This window comes from Capricornis sumatraensis, chromosome 1, assembly GCF_032405125.1.
Source record: "Capricornis sumatraensis isolate serow.1 chromosome 1, serow.2, whole genome shotgun sequence".
Classification (NCBI taxonomy): Eukaryota; Metazoa; Chordata; class Mammalia; order Artiodactyla; family Bovidae; genus Capricornis; species Capricornis sumatraensis.
In genome coordinates, this window is record NC_091069.1 from 57,358,149 (window position 1) to 57,383,076 (window position 24,928).

Consider the following 24,928-nt stretch of genomic DNA (forward strand, 5'->3'; position numbering starts at 1 on the left):
CATCAGTCACAGCCACACTGAATATTTGTTCCCTAAAAACTTTGGTTGTAGAGTTAACAAGGTAACTTAAAGATGGGAAGAAGAGAAAAAATGGTTAGTACAGTTTACCATGTACATGTAACAAGCAATTAGAAAATGAATAAAGCTACTTAGAGTCCTCATTTCTGTAAATGATTGATACCAATGCTTGCTTCTTCCAGCACACCTGTGTGTTTACGCTGCTCTTGGTTCACACCACAGCTATTCAGGTTATTTACCTGGTGCAGTGGCCGGAATCATCAGTCTCTAAGGGCCTGGCTCCTTAATCATGCGACCCACCCCACCCTCCCCCATTTTGCTTGCTGTAGTTTTTCATTAACCTTTGCTATTGTACATGGGCTTCCCTGGTGTTTTAGTGGTAAAGAATTCGTCTGCCGATGCAGGAGACTCCGTTCAATCCCTGGGTTGGGAAGATTCCCTGGAGAAGGAAATGGCAACACCTGTATTCCTGCCTGGGAAATCCCATGGGGAGAGGAGCCTGGTGGGTTACAGTCCATGGGGTCGCAAAGAGTTGGACATGACCTAGCAATTGAACATGCAGGCACAGTAAACAGTTCATCTTGCCTCCGTTGTGTAGAAGCAACTCAGTTTCCCTTTGGTAATCAGGATCAGTCATTCAAATACAGGTTACACTCTCCCACTGTACTCTCCCCCACCCCCTGGCCATCTGTTGGTTCACTAGCATAAAGAGCTCAAAATGTCCAGGTGGTCATCTCATCTTCCGATTCAGTGGAACCATCGCATGTTCTAGTGGGAGAATTCCTTCTTTGGGAACTAAGATCCCCAAACCAGTGGGGCTTTCAATTGTTGCAACTGGAAGCAAAAATTCAATGAGAAGTCTGTTAGGAGCAGTAGAGGAGTCACTCTGACATCCACCTATTTTCTAGGCCCATGTATTAATATTTTGGCTATGGGGGAAAGAACACCATACAGTGGTCTCTGATTCAAAGCACGTATTACATCCCGTAAAACAAGCACTGCTGCTGCTGCTGCTGCTGCTACTACTAAGTCACTTCAGTTGTGTCCGACTCTGTGAGACCCCATAGAAGGCAGCCCACCAGGCTCCCCTGTCCCTGGGATTCTCCAGGCAAGAACACTGGAGTGGGTTGCCATTTCCTTCTCAAATACATGAAAGTGAAAAGTCAAAGTGAAGTCGCTTAGTCGTGTCCGACTCTTAGCAACCTCATGGACTGCAGCCTACCAGGCCCCTCCGTCCATGGGATTTTCCAGGCAAGAGTACTGGAGTGGGGTGCCATTGCCTTCTCCAAAACAAGCACTACGGTACTATAATTTTTTTGTTTGTTTGTTTTAGGACCTATTTGCTCATTTATTTTTAATTGGCTGTGCTGTGTGGCTTGTGGGATCTTAGTTCCACAACCGGGGATTGAACCCAGGCTTTTGGCAGTAAAAGCACCAAGTCCTAAACCACTGGACCGCCAGGCCATTCTCTGGTGATTCTTTCAATTAGGCTACCCACTTTCAGATGATGACGTGTATGTGGTAAGTCCAGTTAATCCTATGGGTATGAGACCATTGCTGTGCTTGCTTTGTTATAAAGAATTCTTTGATCATATACAATGCTGTGTGGAATGTCATGTTGATAAGGCATTCTGAGAGTCCACAGATGGTGATGCTGGTAGAAATATGGGCAGGGAAGATAAATCTGTATCCAAAACAACATTTCCATTCCTCTGAGGTTGGACCTCTGCTCCTTCAATAATGGAAGATGGTAATCAGCCTGGCACCAGGTGGCTGGCCAATCCCAATAAGAAATAGTGGTCATACTGGGCACTCAGTGTTAATCGCTAGACTTGCAAATTAGATCCAGATCTGCGGACCTAGACAGCGTATTAAAAAGCTGAGATATCACTTCACCAACAAAGGTCGGTATATTCAAAGCTATGGTTTTTCCAGTAGTCATGTACTCACAGTAGTTATGTGAAAGATGGACCATAAAGAAGGCTGAGCACTGAAGAATTGATGCTTTCAAAATGTGGTGCTGGAGAAGGCTCTTGAGAGTCCCTTGGACTGCAAGGAGATCAAACCAATCAATCCTAAAGGAAATCAACCCTGAATATTCACTGGAAGGGCTGTTGCTGAAGCTGAAGCTCCAATTATTTGGCCACCTGATGTGAAGAACTGACTCATTGGAAAAGACCCTGATGCTGGGAAAGAAAGATTGAGGGCAGGAGGAGAAGGGGACAACAGAGGATGAGATGGTTGGATGGCATCATCGACTCAATGGACGTGGGTTTGAGCAAACTCCAGATGAAGAACAGGGAAGCCTGGCATGCTGCAGTCCTTGGGGTCACAAAGAGTTGGACACAACTGAGTGACTGAACAACAATACAACTCAGATCACGGTAGCCTGTATTGTTGAGCCCATGCATAGTCTCTGTCCCTGCCACCATAGCTCATGAGGTCACTGAGCAGGTGCTAGGGGCGGCTGGAGGAAGAAGCTACTGGTGACATCCACAAAGCTTCTCACTTGTATACACCTGACTATTAAGGATCTCTAATGCAGCAGATGCCTTTTGGTGGGCATTCATATGGAACACAGCTATTGCAAATAGTCTTACTCAAGTTGTCCATCCATATCCCTCTTCCCTAGCCTTCTTTTTCACTAATGTTACAATCCTGTGCCTTCTGAATTCCTGATCATCCAGCCAAATCACTGGCAAATGCCTCTGAATGAGTCTAGATCTGTTCTTCTGGCCATCTCACACTCCAGACAGTGAACAACCAAATATACTGCTTGAGGTGTGGCCACTAGAGGATTTTCCTTTATTTCTGTCTTTCAGTGTGGGGATGAAGTGCTGCAACTGACTGCTTACTGGTTGTGCCAGCATAATGTACAGATCCATCCATAAACCTGGCTTGAGTTTTGTCTTTTCTTGGCCAACTGACCTAAAAGGACACCCCAGGAGGCAATGGAACAGGAGTTGTGTCAGGAATCTGCTCAAAGACTTCTCTGGTGGCTCAGTGGATAAGAATCCACTAGTCAATGCAGGGGACATGGGTTTGATCCCTGGTCGGGGAAGATTCCATGTGCTGCCGGGCAACTAAGCCAGTATACCACAGCTGCTGAGCCTGGGCACCCTAGAACTTGTGCTCTGCAACAAGAGAAGCTGCCACAGTGAGAAGCCTGTGCAACAGCAATGGAGACCAGCGCAGAAATTTTTTTTTTTTTAAAGGGATCTTCTCATGTTAACTTGGGCCTTTGGCCCTGTCTGAGCTTGGTCTTGTGTGCTAGGTCCACTTAATGGTAGATTGCAGCTGTACATGCCCAGCATGGCAAGGTGTCAGACGGCAGCCAGTTCATGACAGGAGGGCCAGGCTGCATGGCCCCCTGATGTCCTATTGTTAGATGCTCCGTCTCTACCACTTGTATAAACTATTTCTTAAAGGAGAGTAAGTATTTGCAGAAGAGGGCATAGACTTGCTCCAAAATCCTGGAGTTCTGCACTGTGATTCTCACATTGGTCCTTGCTGGAGGCTCCATACAGCATTCCTGCTTGCGATGAACACTTCAAGATATAAATTTCCTGGGTAATAAGGCCCAAGTAGTAGAGTATCTGTGCCACTTAAATTTACTGCAGAATCTTCTCTTTTTCTGGTCTCCATGAAGCTACAGTTATACAGCTGCAAGTGACTCCTAGATCGATCAAAATAGCACACTCAAATGTGATTTATGTTGTCTCCAAAACTTAAAAATCCTACTAAATTGCCTGTGTGTGTGTCTGTGTGTTAGGTCATATGAGGTACAGCACCTTTGTGCAGCTACTTTGCATACTTTCAACCACTGACGCCAAGAAACTTCACTGAGGTGACCGTCCCTGAATTGTATTAGGGTTAAATCCCATTCTCTTGTTTGTGTGTGTCTTTTTTAAAATTTTATTTTTAATTGGAGGATAATTGCTTTACAATATTGTGTTGGTTTTTGCCATTGTGTATGTCTCACTAAGACATTTAAAAACACTTGATACAGGATGGTTGAGAATCCACCTGCCAATGCAGGGGACATAGATTTGTTCCCTAGTCTGGTAATATTCCATATGGGACACCTAATCCCTTGAGCTGCAACTACTGAGCCCACCTGCCACAACTACTGGTCCTGCATTCTAGAGGCCATGCTGTTCATTGCAGTAGAGAGTAGCCCCTGCTCGCCACAACTAGAGAAAGCCTGTGTGCAGCCATGAAGACCCAGTACAGCCAAAAATAAATAAAATGAAATAAATAATAAAATACTTGATACTTCCTGCTTATTGGACATTATGACATCCAGTGTCATCAATATAGTGGACTACTGTTTTGTGGGATATCAAGATGATCAAGATGTCTGTAGACTTTAAATGATAGAGAGTGGGAAAATTGACATCATTCTTATGAAAAAATGTGAAGGTATACTGTTGGCCCTACCAGGGAGAAGCACATGACTTCTGAGGACCTTTATAAACTAGCATGGAGAATGAGGCATACAAAGTGGCAGAGGCTGTGCTGAATTAGTAAAGATGCTAGATCAGTAGATATGCAGTATCAGTAAAGATGACGCTGTGTCAGCAAAGATGCTGATACGTCTGGGACAACATCTTCCACTGGAGTCAGCATCTGATTAAGTTTATGATTGTCTGAAGTTACTCCCTAAGATCCCTGTGACTTCTGCACAGGCCCTCTGCCACTGTCATTCTTGTCGAAGCTACTGCCAAATTTCTCCCCACATGCACTTTAGTCAGGGTAATCTTTTAAAGCACCAGTCTAACTGAATCATTTCTTCCCCACACCCTGATCTCCCTCTTAAGACACCTCTTGGCTTTTACAATACAGAATACAGACTGAAATCCTTAGCCTCTCTAGTCTCACCTCGTGGGACTTTTATCCTGATCTTGATTCCCAGACTCACTGGCTTTCATTCTGTTGCTCAAATGTACCACCAGATACCAGGCCTTTGTGCCATCTGCTTCCTCTGCGTGGGGTGCTCTCTTTGCCACTCTTCTTTCACCTCTCTGGCCCTTGTGTCTGCTCAACACCATGCATAGCTCTAATTGAGGGCACCTGAAGCTTCCCATTTTGTTTTCTGTGATTCTGCGATTAATATCTGTGTCCTCAACTAGACTCTAACTTCCAAAAAAGCAGACAGAAGCTGTTTCTTTTGTGCCTAGTCATAGGTGGCTCAGACTGTAAAGAATCTGCCTTTGATGCAGAAAGACCTGGATTTGATTCCTGGGTCAGGAAGATCCCCTGGAGAAGGGAAATGGCTCCCCGCTCCAGTTTTCTTGCTGGAGAATTCTGTGGACAGAGGAGCCTGGTGGACTACAATCCATGGGGTCGCAAAGAGTCAGACGTGACTGAGAACACTTTCACTTTCTAGGGAAATGCTTGACACCTTGGAGTCAATGATTAATAGTGTCCATTAAGCAAATGGCGTAGTGCTGAGTCTGTGTTCTCTGTAGCCTTCTTTTGCACAGATGATTTTTTTTTTTTGGTCTCTTTACACCCTTCCCAAGGTGTTGATGAGATGGTTGAATGGCGTCACCAATGGACATGAGTTTGAGCAAGCTCTAGGAGATAATAAACGACAAGGAAGACTGGGGTGCCGCAGTCCGTGGGGTCACAGAGTTGGACACAACTTAGCAACTGAACAACAATAGCAACAAAGGAGTTGACGATAGATCCAGTTGTCTGAAATGTTGGGGACCACTGTTGAGGCTGACTGTCATGTCCTGTGTACAGTAGCTTGCGGTCCTTTGTGAGGGATATGTGGCTGGCTTCCACCACTACTGTCTGAACAGGGCTCTGGGCTCATGTGTCTTTACATCGGTGATTTCAGCAGATGCTTCTTGTTTGGAGACCTCAAACTCTGGCCCGTCGGAATCGCAGATGGGAAAGAAGTGAAATCCATGCTTTCTTAGCTGGATGTCACAACACATGGAAAACACATCCCAAATTTGAAAGATCTCTACTAGGGAAAAATTTGCAGTGTATGGGACAGTAAATAAATAAATATACATGATATATTTTTACTGGCAAGACAATAAAAAGAACATCCCAGTGTAAAATCAGGCAAGGGACTTCCCTGGTGGCGCAGTGGATAAGAGTCCGCTTGCCATATAGGGGACATGGATTTGATCCCTGGTCTGGGAAGATCCCTCATGTCACAGAGCTACTAAACCCGTGTACCACAACCACTGAGCCTGCGCTCGAGAGCCCGTGAGCCACAACTGCTGCAGCCCTGTGCTCTGGAACAACAGGAGCTGCCACACTGAGCAGGCTGTGCGCTGCAACAAAGAGTAGCCCCTGCTCACAGCAACAGAAGAAAGCAAGTGGAATCAACAAAGACCCAGCGCAGCCAAAAATTAACCAATTAATTAAAAAAAAAAGAAAATCAGGCCCAAAACCCAAATAGGCATTTCATGAAAGATGAAACATAAATGGCCAAAAAAATTCTAAAAATAGTTTACTTAGTAACCAAAGAAACGCAAATTAGAATAACTAGAGATCTTTTAAACTTTAGTGAAGATTTGAAAGATTGCTAATATCCAGGGTTGATGAGAGTGGAAAAAAGGCACTTATTTACTGTTGAGGCAGAAATTGGTATGGCTGGCACAGAGCCAGATTGATGATACAGACTATCTTAGAAGTAAAGATGTACATGGTTTTTGTCCCCAGAATTTCATGTCTTGGCATTGATTCTAAGGAAGTAATTGGACTGGTAAACAAAGATATTACTGCCAGGATTTTTATTCTTCACAACATTGTTGATAATAGTTGTTTTAAAAAACAAGGAGTTTTTGTCAAAAAAAGCATGGAGCAGTGGTGATAGGTATCTATACTTATTAACATGAAAAGATTTTTTTTTTTAAATTTAAAAAATTGTTTACTTTCCTTGATTGATGTATAGTTGGTTTACAGTGTTGTGTGCCAATTTCAGGTGAGCAGCAAAGTAATTCACACACACACACACACACACACACACACACACGTATATATACTCTTTCAGTTTTCCATTCTAGGTTATTATAAGATAGTGAATATAGTTCCCTGATGCCGGGAGCCAGTGTGAGGAATCCCGCCCGTGACAAGGTCATGAGGAAGGAAGCTGACATACACAAGGCGTGCTCAGACTTCAGGGGCCCCTCTGGAAATTCCTAAGCATGTACCCCAACAAAAATCTGCCGGGTTTTGTGCTCTGCTTTTCCACTCTTCTGACATTTTCTGGAAAAAGTCAATTCAGGGCTTTAGTCTTCTGCATTTGAAAGTGTTTCAATCCAAAAACCCCTCTGATGGCTTTCTAGCCTGCCTGCAGGACTCGTACAGCTGCGCATGTGATTGTTTGAGGCCTCCTGACCGCAGGAGGCACAGGAAGCTTAAAACATCCTAGGAATGTAGGAGCTTCCGAGGATTCAAAATCTTTAGAATAGGACTGATTAAAAGTTTCATTTGTTGAGTCAATGCTTGCTGCTGAATTTTCATATCCTTTATTTTTAGATACAGTTGGTATATAGAAAAACAAGTAGTAGACCTGGTATTAGCAACATTAGATCTTTGAGTTAAGCACCTTCTTTGTTATAACCCACTGCACCTTTGTTCTATAGAGATGTAGCTTTAATGCTTTAAGGAGATGCAGATTAAAGAAAAACACTTCAGGGGAAACAAAATTAACATTCATTAAGGAAGAAAGCCAAAAAATGTTAACAAGCCTCTTGGCCAGAAGATAATGGAAATCACCTGAGACCTTTTGTATACAAAATGATATACAGAAAGAGTCTGGGTTGCGAACGCTACATAATTTTGTGTTACCCATTGATCTCCATGTTTTATAAAAAGTATAAAAGGCCTTCTGAACAATAAAGGATGGGACCAGTTTCTCGAACTAGTCTCTCGGCCTGGTTTCTTGGGAATCTGGCTCCCCCCATGTCTCTCTCTGTCTCTTCTTCTCTCCCTTTCCCTCTCTCTGCTCTTTACTTTAATTTCAGGCTGAATCTCCACCTGGGGCGCGGAGGCTCGCCAGGTCTACTTACTTGCCCTGGCTATTAAGACCCGCGCGAAAGGGAGCTTAAGGCGAGGCACCCTTAGATATTCAAGCGGGCGGCGGTGGCCCAACGTAGATGGTGCAAATTCCTTGTCTGGAATTTTATTGGTCTTCCGCGTAAACCAAGCTATTCAGCCCTCTTCCTCCACTTAATCTTCCTACTACACTATAGTTTCTTAATCTAATCTTATATCAATCAATAAACAAGTCTTTCCACGCCAACGCCGTCCACCCTTCGAATTCCCTGGATCCACCGGGGCTGGACCCCGGCACCCTGTACTATGTAGTAGATCTTTGTTGTTAATTTTAGAGGAAAGATTATTTTAAATGAACAAAGCAGTTTACAAAACAGTGTGTATAGGGTATTCCCGTATTTGTAAATCTGTTATATCTATCTTCGCACGTGTGGAGAAAGGTTTGGTATAATATGTTATATATGTTATAAATGTTATAACGATTGTGTTATAGATTTAAAACTTCAGTTATTAAGCAGGGGGACATATCCATAATTGTCTTTATTTCTCTATAACTGAACTTGTTTTGGCTTGTAAGTTCTTCCTACTTAATATTTCCATTTGAAAACAACCCAGTCCCTTCTTGTTTAAAACGCAGGCAGCTCATCTTGGGTGACCACCCACTGAGCCCTCCTTTTGTTTCCCCTGAGATTGATTGACAGATTACACTGTCTTGAGGAGAAATGTTGACAACTGTGCACTCCTGGGCCCTCCAGGTCCCCTCCCCCAAGTGTCACTCGTTTTGCCTATCTTTGCTATCTCACGTTGGCTGCACAAGTATGATTTCTAATCCTCTCCAGGTCCTTGAAATTTTCACTGCTTCGTCACCAACTGTGGGCTCTTGTGGGCCCATCCATCTTGTTAGGAAAAACCATAGAGCCCATCCTGATGGCCTCTGGGCTGTGGGGTGTGCTTGCTCTTCTGTATCAAGTCAAAGATGATGGCATCTGCCCCATCACTTCATGTCAAATAGGTGGGGAAACAATGGGAACAATGACAGACTTTATTTTGGGGGCTCCAAAATCACTGCAGATGGTGATTGCAGCCATGAAATTAAAAGACACTTGCTCCTTGGAAGAAAAGTTATGACCAACCTAGACAGCATATTAAAAAGCAGAGACATTACTTTGCTGATGACGGTCCGTCTAGTCAAAGCTATAGTTTTTCCAATAATCATGTGTGGATGTGAGTATAGGACCATAAAGAAAACTGAGTACTGAAGAACTGATGCTTTTGAATGGTGGTGTTGGATAAGACTCTAGAGTCCCTTGGAGTGCAAAGAGATCAAGCCAGTCAATCCTTAAGGAAACCAGTCCTGAATATTCATTGGAAGGACAGATGCTGAAGCTGAAACTCCAATACTCTGGCCACCTGATGTGAAGAGCCAACTCATTGGAAAAGACCTTGATGCTGGGAAAGATTGAAGTCAGGAGGAGAAGGGGGCAACAGAGGATGAGATGGTTGGATGGCATCAGCTCATAAGTTTGAGTTGGAATTGATTCTAAGGAAATAATTGGACTGGTAAACAAAGATGTTACTGCCAGGATTTTTATTCTTCACAACATTGTTGATAGTAGTTGCTTTAAAAAACAAAAGGATTTTATAAAAAAAGCAATTGGCAGTGATATGTTGGAGTTAGTGATGGACAGGGAAGCCTGGCATGCTACAGTCCATGTGGTTGCAAAGAGTCAGACGTGACTGAGCGACTAAACTGAAGTGACTGACTGAGGGGCTCCCTCTGAGGCGGCCCCCAAGCCCTCCTACCTGGGTCCCTCTCAGAGTCCACTCTGCTGTGTCCTCCTCAGGCCATACCCTGGCAACTGAAGAACAAGCCCCCCATGCACTGGGGCCCTAACCCCTCCTGGGGCTTCTCCTTCCCACCTTCTTTGGGAGTGCAGGGTGCTGAACACATCTCAGGGACTCCTGCGTCTCAGCTGGAGACAGAGATTGGCTCTTCCTGCCAGTTCTCTCCTCCCACAGCTGATCAGCTCCTGATCTTTTTTTTTTTAAACTTTTATTTATGTATTTATTTGGCTGCACTGGGTCTTAGTTGTGGCACATGGAATCTTCATTGCCTCATGTGGGCTCTTTTGTTGTGGCACATGGGCTCCAGAGCGTGTGGGCTCAGTGGCTGCAGTGTCCAGGCTTAGTTGTTCCATGGCATGCGGGATCTTAGTTCCCTGACCAGGGATCGAACCTGCATCCCCTGAATTGCAAGGCAGATTATTAACCACTGGGCCACCAGGGAAGTCCCAGGTCCTGGCCTTTTGAATGAGGCTTCCTCTTTGCTTGCTTTCAGGGTTAACAGTTAATGCCTCCTCTCCTCCAGGCTGTAGATCTTCATCTTCCCAACCAAGCTTTTTTCAAAATGTAAAACACTCTTTGTCTCAGAGAGCTTGAACTTGTAGTTGAAGTGATGACATTCAAGACAAAGGTCTGCTATAGATTTACAAGAAGACTTCTTTAAAACGTCAAATTCTGAGGCCAAGGGTTTGTGTCCATCCCTGCCCCGACAGGAGGTTGTATAATAAGCTTTCCCTGCTTGAACAGTGGAGCCGTTCAGGGTAGAACCAAAGTGTAACCAGGGGGACTGAAAAAGTCTGTAGTTCAGGGGCAAAGTCTGCATCTGCTATGGCTCTCTCCTGGGACTGGTAGGATTGTGGGTGATTCTACTCTCTTCTCATCTGCAGTTTCTGAATTTTCTACAATAAACATGTGGTTATTGTTGTTCAGTTGCTAAGTCGTGTCCGACTCTTTGCGTCCCCATGAACTGCAGCACACCAGGCTTCCCTGCCCTTCACTATATCCCTGAGTTTGCTCAGACTCATGTCTGTTGAGTCGGTGATGCCATCCAACCTTCTCATTCTCTCTTGTCCCCTTCTCTGCTCTTGCCCTCAGTCTTTCCCAGGATCAGGATCCTTTCTAAAAATGTGTATTTCTTTCATGCTAGGAGACATAATGACAAAAACTTTTATAAGTGAAGGGACACTTCCAGGCATTTAGGTCTGTAATGCTGAAGATTAATTCTGCAGGGCATATTTGGAGTTTGGGGCACCCTAGCTCATCTCAGTGGAAGGACTCTTTGGTGGGGGCAGGGTCACAGGTAGGGATCAGGCTGGAGGCAGTGACAGGAGGAAGAGGCGACATGGGCATCTCTTTCGCCAACACGGAGAAGAGTGAGGCAGCCCCCAGCCTGGCTTACCTTCAGGGAGGGGCTGCGGCTTCTGCAGCATCTTAAAGGGCAGTGTGTTTCCTTTCAGGACAAGCAGATGGCACTTTGTTGGCATTGTTACAGGCGCTGTATTACCTGGGAACCAATCCTCAGTGTGCCCAGCCCCACGCGAGCTTTGAGGAGATAAATCACAGCAGGAAATCGAGCCACCCTCACATTTCTAACAAAAGTTGGAAGTTCAACAGTGCTGCAGTCCATGGGGTTGCAAAGAGTCACACACAACTGAACAACAACCGTACAAAAAGATGAAAACCCCCTTTTACGTCTTAACAAAAAGCAACAGGAAAACATTCACATACAACGTGCCTAATTACCTTCCACCAGGATTGAGCCCCGCTGTGCCCACTTTCGACCACACCAGGGATTTCTTGATGTTTAAAAAAAGTTTAAGGATTTCATGTGTCTGTCTTTTCTGGGACTTTCTGTTCCCACTTTTATTCTTCTGAATTCTTAATTTTGTGAAAGTGTTAGCAGAGTGATTGTAAAAGCTAGTATCTCATGCACATGGAGATGGGAGCGATGCCAGGACAGGATTCTCCCCCCACTGTCCTCTTGATGCCAGGACTTGGAGAAGGACTGAGAGCCCACGACAAGGTCGCCTCAGCCCAGTGCTGGGGCTGTTGTGAGCGTTGGGCTGGCTCTGGTGGGATGTGCAGGTGGCCCTGGGCCGGAAGCCCCATCTGCATTCCTTGTCTAGAGATGAGGCCTTCGCCACATCTCACTCCCAAAGTGGATGGAAGTGCCTCTGGTTCCAGGCTGTGGTTAGAGATAAGACATACCAGGCTGACCCAGGACCGAAGACACAATCTGCAGGCCTGTGGCCTACCAGCCTCAGAGCCTTTGGAGGAAAGGAGATAGGGAAGGGGGGCATGGGAATGAAGCCCACGCTTCTTCTCATTGTGGGCAGGGCAGAAAGCCAGAGGTGGGGTCTTGTCATATGGAGAGTCCTGAAGACCACCTCACCCAGCTCCGCCTTTGTCACTGAGAAGAGTGAGGGCCAGAGAGGGGTGGTGTATCTTGGCTGGGGACCCACGGCCAGGGGCTGGCAGAGTTCAGACCAGAGCCCAGGCCTTCTGTGCCAACCACTCCTCTTCCTGTTTCAATAGGGCTGGAAGGCCCAGCTCTTTCTGGCAGCTCCCTGACCCCCACCCCAACCCCCTGGCCCCAGAAGCTGCCATCAATGGGGAGGGATGACATTAAACTTGTCCCTGCAGGGAGGGTCTGAATTGTCACAGACACTTCCTCCCCACCACCTCCCCCAGGGGCTCATGATTCTCGAGGGTCTCTGGAGCAGGCTGGACTCCCCTCGACCCGCAGATGGGCCCTGGGGCGTGAGCTCCAGGAGGGTCGGGGGGAGCTCACTGTTTTATTCACACCTCTAGCTCTTGCTCCAAGAATGTGGCCTGGTCACAGGTACTCATTGCATCGTAAAAAAAATGAGTGAAAAGAGATGAATACATGACCTTCATGTTGGGGGGCTTGCTCTGGACAGAACTGTGAAGTTGCCAGGTCTCTTCTCAGGGGTGCTTCCCTCTCTGGAGGCACCTGGCATAGAGTCTGCCTCTGACCCCCCCTCTGTCCTAAGGGGTCACCTCTGACCCAGTGACATTGAGGGAGACAGGGAGGAGTCTCAGGTAAGAGGAGTCAGGCGATGGAGGAGTTCCTGGCATCTTTGGGGAGCAATGTCTGGTGTCCCCTGAGTTTCAGGAAAGGCAGGGCTTGGTGCAAGCACATTTGGTACTGAGGATCAGTGCATGCAGAGGGTGGTCTGTGAGGTGAAAGCCATGGTCAGGCGCGGAAGCTCCCCTCTGGGCTGGGGGAGGGCCAGCAAGCTGGGAGCCGGGCCTGGCACTGAAAGCCATGGGGATTCTGGGCAGAGGGGTGAGCGGGTTTGAGAGAGGACAGTCGAGATGGTGCTGCCGGGGCCCTCAGGAGCCTTGAGTTCAGCCTGTGAGGAGGAGGATGGAAGATCTGAGGCTGCCTCTTCCTGCTTGGGGACAGAAGAGCCCCCGCCTCCCGATGGGGGCAGGGCCGTCCCCACTTCCATCAGTGGGAGTCTGGACTCACCTGCCATGGCTGTGTGTTCTCATCAGAAGTGGGGGCTGTGGATACACTGGAGAGGACTGAACGGAGTCGCACATGTCCCCAGGGCCTGCCATGGGACAGTATTAGGGCCCTGAGGCCTTGCACCCCTGATTCCCAGCTCTAAGAGGTTGGGGAGGCTCCCCCCACCCCCATAGGGGCAGCGCTCACTCCACCTGCCACCTCACGAGAGTTCTTGGTGTGACCTTGTGGATCCCTCAGGCCACCCTCCAAGACACAGGCCTTCAGGGTGTGGAGCCAGAGGGGCATACTTGCCCCAGGACACACAATATGTACCCGCCCCCACTCCCACTAAGCACACACTGTTCAGTGAACAACCCCCATCCCTGAAAACACATCAAACCACACTCGTTAAGGCTGTCCCCCCTTCCCACGCGCTCAGTCCCTTCAGTCCTGCTTGACTCTTTGCGACCCTCTGGACTGGAGCCCGCCAAGCTCCTCTGTCCATGGGATTCTTCAGGCAAGAGTACTGGAGTGGGTTGTCATTTCCTTCTCCAGGGCGTCTTCCCGACCCAGGGATTGAACCCAGATCTCCTGCATTGGCAGGCAAGTTCTTTACCACTAGCGCCATCTGGGAAGCTCCTTGCTTCCCATACTCCCCCCTTTTCATCCTTTTGTGGCGTTTTCTTGACTTCTCTGAGACTGCCTTGTCTATAGTAAAACATAGGAGGACACCTCCCAGTCGTGGGCCGGCACTCCTGGGGCTGCCCTACACTGAGAACTATGGACTAGAGCAGGGGGCTGGGGGTGGGGAAGGACTCTGGGAGCTGAGGCAAGTCCTGGAACCAGCTGGAAGGGGTGAGGATACCTGGCAGGCCATGTGGGCATCCCAGCCGCTGGACACCAGAGTCTGCAGCCGGGGCGCATGCTCCTCCACAAACTGCTCACACTGAGGGAGGAGACAGACACAGGGCTAGGTGGACCCAGGCCCGGGGCAGGGCCCTCCTGCCTTACCGTCTGGCCTCCCCACTTATGTGGATCCCCTCAGAGCTCCCTGGGCCTGGTGTAGGTCCAGCCCTCGGCCCCCAGTGAGCAGCTCTGGCTGTAAGACTGAACAAGCCACTGGGTGGAAATGGGGGTTTCCGTCAGGAAAACCAGGGACCTCAGAGATGGAGACTGAGGGGCAGAACCTGACCCCATCCTTCCCTCCCCTCTCCATTTCAGTTCTGGAAGCCACCCTGAAGTTCATCTGGTCCTAGAGACCTGATGAGGGGAGCACTGTGCGGAAAGCGGCCTTCTCCAGGAGTCAGCAGGCGCGTCACCCACTCTCAGAGAACACCAGGGCTCCGGGACCCCAGGCCCAGGCCTCTCCTGCCGGTGGCTTGGTCCCCACTGAGTCACACCAGGAGGAGCCCCGGGGCAGGGACAGGACTGGGACCTGGAGAGGAGGCCAGGCCTTCTCTTGCTCAGCTGGCCCGGCATTACTCATCTCCTGGTGGATGACTGGGCCTCTCTCCTGGTCCATGACGGAGGCCTGCTCATCCTCCTGAGCCCATGCCCCTGGGTCAGAGACATCTCCTGACCTTTTGCCCTAAGTTACAACGATGTCATTGTCCTGCGTCCTGTCTGTGTCTGAGCACCTTAAGGGCAGAAGTCCAGCCCACTCTGTGTATCTCTGTCTGGGAAACCTGTCTTGGACCCAACCCTCCCCCTTGGGCAGCTCCTGGGTCCTGAGCCCCCCTGCACGCCTGCCCCTCACCTTTTGCCTGTCCAGCCAGGTGCCCAGGCAGGCCTGGCGCATTGCCTGTGGCATGGCCTGCTCACTGCTGTTCCCTGCCTGAGTGGTCACAAACATGCAGAGCTGGCACTCAGAGTCTTGTGGCAGCCATTCTCCAGGCAGGGACCCCAGCGCAGGGAGGGCTAGAGAGAAAAAACAGCCGCGTTCCTGTCCTCACTGGCACAGTGCAGGTGGACCCAAGGAGGGGAGGGTCGTGCAGGGCTGTGGTTGGCAGGGGAGGGGATGGGAGCAGGTGATGGGCAGGGGCTGGGGCAGCAGGCTCACCTGGGCCAGCGCTGTCCTCGCTGGAGCACCGGAGGACGAGGCCGCAGACCAGCTGGGGCAGCATGCGGCCTAGCAGCGTGTCCAGGAGGATGACAGAGTAGCGCTCAATCAGGCACTGGCAGATGCCGCCCACCAGCAGGGGGACCATGTGGCACACCTGGGCCACAGTCATGGCCAGTACACCCTGAGATGGGGGCCAAGAAAGGACAGAGTGGGACCTTCCCCCGAAAGACCTGCTCAGGTGCTTTACAGACCTTCCCTGGACGCCTTGGAGAATTATCATGCTATTTGCAGACAGACGCTGAACATTAGGGAGTCCAGGGGACTTGTCCAGAGTCACTGAGCTGGTGCGAGAACCAGGCCACAGACCCCAACTCTGACTTCAAAGACTCTGGAATCGTTGAAATTCCAGAGTTTCTCAGAGAAGTGGACATTGCTCAGGCCACATGGCAGCCTGGGGCAGAGGCAGAACCAACCCGAGTCTTTTCCCTCCTAACCTGGCGGTGCCATGCTTCCCCCACAGGTGGACAAGCTCCTGTCTGTGGCTCCCAGAGTCAAGCAGTCCCTGGTTTCAGGAGCCCCATGGGGAAGTAAGGAGTATCCCCACCCCACCCCACCCTTGATTCCAAACGCAACCTCCCTGCTGAAGAGCAAGGAGAGAGGATGCAGGCACGCTTATTCCTCCACTCCTTTATTCATTCAGCCAATTCATGTAAAGAACTTTCATACGTGAAATAAGCTACAGGGATCTACTGCACGTCTCAGGGAATATAGCCAATATTTTATAATAACTATAAATGGAGTATAACCTTTGAAAGTTGTGAATCACTATACTGTACACTTGTGAGTTATATAATATTGTACATCAACTATGTGTGTGTGTGTCCCCAGTTGCTTCAGCTGTGTTCGATTCTTTGCGACGCTATGGACCGTAGCCTGCCAGGTTCCTCTATCCATGGGATTTCCCAGGCAAGAATACTGGAGTGGGTTGTCATTTCCTCCTCTAGGGGATCTTCTCGACCCAGGGATCCTACCTGCACCTCCTGAGTCAGATTTTTACCTGCTGAACCATCAGGAAGCCTTGTACATCAACTATACTTCAATTTTCAGAGAAGGCAATGGCAACCCACTCCAGTACTTTTGCCTGGAGAACCCCATGGACAGAGGAGCCTGGTAGGCTATAGTCCATGAGGTCGCTAAGAGTCAGACACGACTGAGCAACTTCATTTTCACTTTTCACTTTCCACTTTCATGCATTGGAGAAGGCAATGGTAACCCACTCCAGTGTTCTTGCCTGGAGAATCCCAGGGATGGGGGAGCCTGGTGGGCTGCTGTCTATGGGGTCACAGAGTCGGACATGACTGACACGACTTAGCAGCAGCAGCAGCAGCATACTTCAATTTTAAAAAAAAGGACCGGTATGCCGCAGGCTGGCCTGGGCCCTGTTCCTGCCTGAAGCCCCTGCTGTCCCTCAGCATCAGGACAGCCAAGGAAGGAGTAGAACAGGGGGACATGTATATTTTGGGGATGTGACACCTACCAAATGACGCATCTCACCACAGGACCCGTTTTGCTTGCATCAGATCCCAACTCATCCTCTCCTCCCGCTATGATGAGGGGCCCCAGCTCTGTCAAAGGCTGGCCATCTCCTTGTGCGCAGGGTCCACCCTGCATCCCCCTCTGTTCTGCTTCATTGCTTCTCCCTCTTGCCCTTCCCTTTCCTCAGCATGTGAACATGCTGAAATAGCTTCTGTCATTAAAAACTCTCACCCATCTTGGGGCTTCCCTGGGGGTCCTCTGGCTAAGACTGTGCTTCTACTGCAGGAGCCGCAGGTTCAATCCCTGGTCAGGGAACTAAGATCCCACAGGCCAAAAAGTTAAAAAAAAAAGAAACAAACCCAAAGTCTCACCCATCTTCTCTTCCCTTCCCAGAAAAGCTTCAAGAGTTATCAATACTGAATGCTGTAGTTCTGTCTCTGGAACTCCTCCAAAACAGCTTTCAAGGTCACCAGCAACCCCCCGGTCATGTCTCGTCGACCCGTCAGCAGATTTCACCCCAGTGACCACTCCCTCCATGCTGAAGTGCTTTCTTCTCTCAGGCTCCACATCCTCACGCTGTGATGTCCCCACCTCCCTGGCTCTCCCTCCTCAGGCTCTTTTGCTGGCTTTTTCTTCTTCCTCCACCTGGTCCACCCCACATCCCTGGATTTAAATGTTGGATTTAAATCTTGTCTGTAGCCACAACTCTCAGACTGACATCTCTGGACCTGGCCAGCGATCTGGCAGGCTGCCTGCTTGTTGCCTCCTCCTGTGTGTTATACAGGCAACTCGAACTTATCACGGCCAGGAGAGAAGTCCTAATTTTTCTGCCCAGACATGTTTCTTCTCAAATCCACCCATTTTAGTTGGGGGTGGGGGGCATTCCAAAGAGCCTGTTGCTCAAGCCAAAGTCCATAGAATCATGGCTGACTCCCCACTTGTCTTCATGCCCCTGTGGAGCCCACCTCCCAGACAGACCTCCATCACCGAGTCCTGCGGAGCCCACCTCCCAGACAGACCCCAGTCCCCCTGCTAGTTCCAGGCCCACCGTGCTTCCTGCCACGGTCCCCTAAGGACTCACCTAGCTCTCATTGTTCCCTCCCTTCTGCCTGATACCGTCTTCAAACACCGCAAGAGCGATCTTGCTAAACTGTAAATCCAGTCATGGCTCCTCCTGCCTGAAACCCTCCCCAGCTGTGTACTGCCTTCAGAAGAAAGCCCAGGGCTTTCCTGGTGGCTGAGTGGTAAAGATTCCATATGCAATGCAGGAGCCACAGGTTCGCTCCCTTCCCCAAGAAGATCCCACATGCAGCTAAGCCCATGCGCCACAACGACTGAGCCCGTGCTCCGCAACAAGAGAAGCCACCGAAGTGAGAAGCCTGAGCTCTGCAGCTAGAGAAAAGCCTGTGCAGCAACAAAGACCCAGCGTAGCCAGAAATGAATAAATAAATAAAACCGTAAGAAAGAAGAAGCAGAACAAAGCCCAGTGTCCCTTCACTTGGCCTACCCTCTGCTCTCTTCTCAACCTCTCCCCACAGGCTGCGCGCTGCAGCCCAAGCTCATTCTGCTTAAGACTCTGCCCATTGGTCCTAGTTGTTCCTCAGGTCTCATCTTAACCTCAGGGATGTTTTCAGACCAACCATCCCACCCCCATTCTCCTATCACTCTTCCTTCCCTCATCTGTCTTAATTCTCTGCTCTGAACTCATCACTACCTGAAAAAAATCTCTCCCACTGCAATGCAGACTCAGGAGGGTGGACACGCCCTCAGTGAGCAGGCGGCCATACTGGCCCCATCTGGAAGGGCCAACAAGGCAGGTCTGTCCTCACTTGGGCCTCATTTCAAGGCAGGGCTGTCGGGTGATGGTCACTACAAAGTTTGGAAGACTCCATGTTCAGGGTGGGCAAGGATGGGGTGTCTATCTAATTCTTCTTTTGTAAAATGAAAGCACCTTTTCTTGCTTTCTTCCTTCCCTCCTTTTCCTCTCTCTTCCTTTCTTCCTTTCTCTCTTTCCCTTTCCTTCTCTGTCTCTTTTTTCCTTCCTTCCTTTCTTCATTTCTCTCTCCCTCTTTCTTTGTCTCTCTCTTTTTCTTTCTTTCCCAGCAATTTGGTATAGATTTTACTGGAACAATGTTTCACTTTGTTTCTGATACATACATATCCCGACCTTCAGGATATGAGGATACGATTCTGAATAGAAAACTTGAAAGCAGCATTTCCACAAAGACAACTGAGATTCTTTTCTGTATTTTGACACCTGGCATAGTGCCTGGAGGGCTTCCCTGGTGGCACAGAGGGAAAGAATCTGCCTGTCAGTGCAGGAGACCTAAGAGACACGGATTCAATCCCTAGGTCAGGAAGATCCCCTGGAGAAGGGAATGGCAAGCCACTCCCGTATTCTTGCCCAGAGAATTCCATAGACAGAAGAGCCTGGTGGGCTACAGTCCATGGAGTCGCAAAGAGTCGGACACGACTGAGTGACTGAGAACACACACATAGTGCCTGGCACACAGTGAGGGCTTCACAATTGTTGAAGAAGCTCTAGTCCTGGCACTTAGGGGCCCAGCCCGAGGGCAGGGTGCCTCGGGTGGGAACAACGCACAAATGGCCCCCTCCTAACCTCTGAGGAGGGATGGGGGAGGTGGAACAGTGGGGAGCCCTGTGCCCTGGACGACTCACCTTGGGAATCACAGCCTGGATCCGTTTGATCAGAGTCCGGCAGAGCCAGCAGAAGGGGAGAGGGATGGGGAACTGCTGCTGGGAGAGGTCCTGGTGGAAGAATCATGCTGGAGGCAGGCTGGACAGCAGGCTCGCCCAGGCTCTGCTCACCAGCCTCGCCTCCTTCTCCTCTCCTCCTGCTCCCGTCTTAGGCCCTGTCTGTAGTTGCTAGTGCCCTTCCCGGCTCTGCCCCTCACAGGTCAAGTGCTCCCGGCCTCCAGGGCCTCGGCTGAGGCCCTGTTGCTCTGGATCCCCACCTCACCTGTGTCTGAGGCCCAGGCTTGGCCTGGAGGGCCCCTGGCAGCAGGGGGAGGGCCATCTTGTCCAGCAGAGGACCCCATGGCTCTGGCCCCTTCCCTGGCTCTGGGTGCCTGGGCTTGCATAGGCCCACGTGCTGACAGATGAACTTCGGGTTCTAGGGCACAACACAGAGTAAGGGGGTGGTTAGGGTGGGGGAGGGAACCCCACTTCTGCTCAGTCTGGCTCAAGGATTCAGATACCAGGCCACTGTCTTTGGCCTGGAATGAGGGGAGCAGGCTGGTTTGGGGTTGTGGTTTAAGATTCTGTGGAGGGGATGGGGGAGACCAAAGGCAGAGAGGGAGGTCATGTGGGGGCTTTGGGGCACTTGTCTGTGGATGTGTGTGAATGAGTGTGAGCATGGATGTTTGGGGGAATGAAGGAATATAAGTACATGAGATTGTGTCTTTTGTGTGAGTGTGCAGATGATGTGGTTTTTCTTTTTTTTCTGGAGGAGAAACTCAAATTTTATTAGACAAATTGTTATTCTTTTTGCATTTTCTGTAATAAGCCTTTAAACTACATGGGCGCTGCCTTTCCTTAACCAAGAATGTGAATTGTGAATTCAAAGGACAGAGGTCAAAATCAAAGCTTGACCAATTATTATCTGTGTATCTTTGGATATTTATGTGCTCAGTCATATCCATGGGACTGACTGTACCCCTCCAGGCTCCTCTGTCCATGGAATTTTCCAGGCAAGAATACTGGAGGTTTGTTGCCATTAACTACTCCAGGGGATCTTCCTGACCCAGGGATCGAACCTGTGTCTCTTGCATCTCCCGCGTTGGCAGATGATTCTTTACCACCAAGGCTTCCCTGGTGGCTCAGTGGTAAAGAATTCACCTGCAGTGCAGGAGACTGGGGTTTGATCCCTGGGTCGAGAAGTTCCTCTGGAGAAGGGAATGGCAACTCACTCTAGTATTCTTGCCTGGAAAATTCCGTGGACAGAGGAGCCTGGTGAGCTACAGCCCACAGGGTCGCAAAGAGTCGGACACAACTGGGTGACTAAGGACACACATTCTTGGGTGTTAACTCCTCTGAAGCAGTTGTTGGAAGATTCTTTTAATTACAGTATTTTAAGGACTTAAAGCTTAGAGCCTACTCAGAGTTAGCACAAAGTAGAATTTGTTATTCTTGTGGGATGCTGTGAGTTTTACCTGAGACTGTGGAGAAGGCGAGACTGGAAAGGAGACTGGAAAGGAGACTGGAAAATCCCATGGACGCAGGAGCCTGGTAGGCTGCAGTCCATGGGGTCGCTGGGAGTTGGACATGACTGAGTGACTTCAGTTTCACTTTTCACTTTCATGCATTGGAGAAGGAAATGGCAACCCACTCCAGTGTTCTTGCCTGGAGAATCCCAGAGATAGGGGAGCCTGGTGGGCTGTCATCTATGGGGTCACACAGAGTCGGACATGACTGAAGTGACTTAGCAGCAGCAGCAGCAGCAGCAGCAGCAGCAGTGTGTCTGTAGTATGGATTTGTGACCCAGTGTATGTTTGTATGAAGAGTGTGAGGGTGTGTGTAGGTGTTTGCAAGTGTGCAGGCCCACTGTGTATAGCTTAGTGGGTGGGGCTGTAATCTGGGCACCAGTTGAGGGGCACTGAGTTTCCTGGACTGGGTGTGGGTAGGATGTGTGCGTGTACGTGTCTGTGTGTGTGTGCTGGGGGTGACTCTGGGAAAGAGCAGGCATGGAGGCTGTGAGGGAGGCAGCCTGGAGGCGAGGTGGGCAGGCCTCACCATCTGGCTCTGGAAGTGGTCAATGATCAGAGGGAAGTAGGTGTCCAGCAGGTGGCGACACTGGGGCACCAAGAGTTTCAGCGGAAGGACATCGCACTCCTGCTCCAGGAATTTGAGCACTGTGTCCTGGGAGGCAGGCCAGAGAGAGGACTGTTAGCCTGGCCTCTCTGAGGTCTGCCCCATCCGAGCCCCTGGACATGGGGCCACTGCCCAGCTGACTGGTCACCTTCGCCCAGGGCTCTGGAGTTGGGAGGGTGCTAAAGGAGCTGGGTGGTTGGGCACAGGAAGGGTAGCTCCCCCTTGGGAAAGACTGTGATGCTGAGATCACTCCCAGAACCCTCTCCCGACCAGGAGACCCCTGGTAAACCCAGGCATCACCCCCAGCTTGGAGATGCTGCTTTAAGAGGCTCACCTCTTCTTCCTTCTCTTAACCTCCAAACTTCAGTTCAGGGTATGGGCCTCATTACCTGGAAAATGGCCTCCTTGGCCATCTTGATGAGGATGCGGGAGATGTTCTCACATTCCTGGCACAGGTCATCCTGAGGAGAGGGCCCCACGGTGGAGCACGTGATGGGGGCATGCTCCCAGCTCAGGTGGCTAAGGCTGACAGGGCACTCCAAGACACAGGCAAGTGTCCATGATCCCATCCCATCCCATCCCATCCCATCCCATCCCACCCCATCCCATTCATTCCATCCCACTCACCCTATCCCATCCATCCCATCCCATCCCATCTCACCCCATCCACCCCATCCCATTCATCCCACCCCACCCTATCCAAATCATATTCTATCCCATTCCACTCCATCCCATCCTATCCCCTACAGGGGCTCCAATCCATCAGGCACATCCAGAGTCTACCCAGGACCCTTTACCCTGAGCCCTTTTGTCTTCCTACATCCTTGGATAGTACTCACGGCTTCCACATGTCCCCAGACTTCCTGCAGGCAGTGCCCTAGGGCTCTGCACTGCAAAGCTTGCTCCAGACTTTGGCACCAGAACGTGGGGCCCTGGGCACAGGCCAGGGAGTAGGTGGTCCCCGCAGCTGCTGTTTGAAGCCAGAGAAACCCTGGGATCCATGCCACACCTGGTGCACTGGCCTCCCCCAAACTCCACACCTAATTTTACTGGGATGCACGGCTCTTAAACTTGCTAAAGTCAGACAGCTCTGGCTTCTCTTGCTCTGTGTGTATATGCTAAGTTGCTTTAGTCGTGTCCAACTGTTTGAGATCCTTTGAACTGTGATCCCCCCAGGCTTCTCTGGGATTATCCAGGCATGAATACTGGAGTGGGTTGCCATGCCCTTCCCCAGGGGATCTTCCTGACCCAGGGATCGAACCCATGTCTCTTGCATGTCCTACACTGGCAGGCGGGTTCTTTACTATAGCATCGCCGGGGAAGCCCTCTACCCGCTCTACTGCCTACCAGCTGTGTGACCTTGGACAAGCCCTGGAGTCTCTGAGTCAAGGCTCCCTCTTCTTTAAAATGAGGATAATGTCCAAACTAAGGATAATGCTTGGGACAGAGCCAGGGCTCAGCAAATGGTGGAGAAGTTTGCAATGCCCCCTGCACACCTAGCCCTGGAGGGTGGGGAGGCAAGGGGAGGCTGGGGGGACTCACCAGTGCCCAGACCACAGAGTATGGGCAGCAGCAGCAGCCACGGCAGCAGGTGTGACTTGGCCATGGCACCTCCGCAGCCTGGACACCCTGCTTGGGGCAGGGGCCCTTATAGCTGGGGGCTGGGGTGTGGGGGCAGGGCTCTGTGGGAGCAGCGATGACCTCAGTGTTTGCCTTTGCCCTAGAGAGCCCTCCAGACGCTTTGATCCCCACCTCTTCCGAGCAGTGACACCCCAGCCTGCCCCCCGGCCACCCCCACCCTGCCGTATCCTGCCCGATGACCTTCCCTGCTCCCTCTGCCGCCTTCCCACCCCCAAACACACATTCTTCCTCTCGGGGCCCCGGACTCCCTCCAACCTGGGGGCTCTTGATCCTTCACATCCAATCCCATCTCCCTGGGTTACGGAAGGGGAACTGAGACAGGACCAGAGTAGCAGGGGTGAGTCCCCTCCCTTCTCCACTCGGGGCCTCTCTGGCCTCCTTTGCTCTTGAGCAATGACTCTAAAGAGCTTCCTGCCTGGCTTTTGACCAGGGGCAAGCCCTGGAGGGGTGAGCCTGGAGATGGCCACCTACCGCGACCTTCTCCTTATTCTTTCCTCTAGAAAACTCCTCTGCTTCTCTGAGAACATGGCTGGCATCGGTCAGAAGAGCGTTTACATGAAGCAAAGAGAAAAAAAAAAACAACCCAAGTATCCCAAGTATCTGACACAAGGGGCACAGCTTGGCAGCTCAGGGGGAAGAAACTGTCCTTCACAGTTGCCTGGTCAGGTCCCCCTGGGCAGCGCACATCCAGGAATAAGCTGACCACCCATGATGGGCAGACACAAGGGGTGAGGGCAGGGAGTCAGGTGCGGGCTCGTGGCCACCAGTGTGGCTGAGTCCTCTCCAGCAGAGGATCATGGGTGCTACTTCTGGCTCAGGCAGGTGGGAATCAGTACCACTGGACTCAGGATAGCTGAATGACTCTCAAGGTCGCACAGGGGTTTGGGCAGTTTCTGTTGGACTCAAGCCTTCATCAGTATGACAAAATGTTGCTACTGCAGGAGTCAGCCAAGAGTGTGTGTAAACATGTGACAAAGATGGGTCCCTGTGGTTTGAATTCCTCCCAAGAAGGTGGGACTGGTGAGCGTTTAACAGAGGAGATGCCCTGGCACACTCAGGACTGCCCTAGCCGCAGAGGGTGGGGGCTGCCTGTGGGGCGATGGTCAGGGTGTCTAACTGTCTTCTTGCTCACAGCACACCACATGGCAGGCTGGTTCTGCAGGGAGGCTCAGGTTCATGCAGTCACTCCGGGGCCCAGGCCCATCCTTCCGCTTGTTCTGCTGTTCCTCAGGCCTTGGGGTCCGCCCCTGGTTCCTCTGTATCTGGACGGCAGAAAGACGGGGCGTGGGGAGTTGAGGATCAGGCCCAAGAGTAGCCTTCATTTCTGCTCCCAGTTCGTGGGGCAGGACTCCATCACACTGTCCCACTTAATGGCGGGAAGGCTGGGAGACCCCAGGCTCCCGGGTGCCCAGGGGAATGGGACCTAGGGTTGGACACATGGCTTGTCTCAGATCCATCATGCTAAACACAACACTGTATGTTCTAGGGGGGTTTTCTGA

The 24,928-nt window shown here is 50.3% G+C and overlaps 1 protein-coding gene across 1 annotated transcript; it reads right to left on the reverse strand.

Annotated features, from left to right (window-relative positions):
- Positions 1-13,403: 13,403 nt before the first annotated feature.
- On the reverse strand, positions 13,404-23,394 carry SFTPB (surfactant protein B). The gene is made up of 10 exons (XM_068982699.1): positions 23,331-23,394; positions 22,628-22,755; positions 22,178-22,249; positions 21,711-21,836; positions 19,939-20,091; positions 19,638-19,727; positions 15,420-15,603; positions 15,117-15,277; positions 14,226-14,306; positions 13,404-13,466 (listed from the first exon to the last, which is right to left on the reverse strand). Exons 1-10 carry the CDS (start codon positions 23,392-23,394, stop codon positions 13,404-13,406), a joined length of 1,122 nt encoding a protein of 373 aa, XP_068838800.1.
- Positions 23,395-24,928: the final 1,534 nt, after the last annotated feature.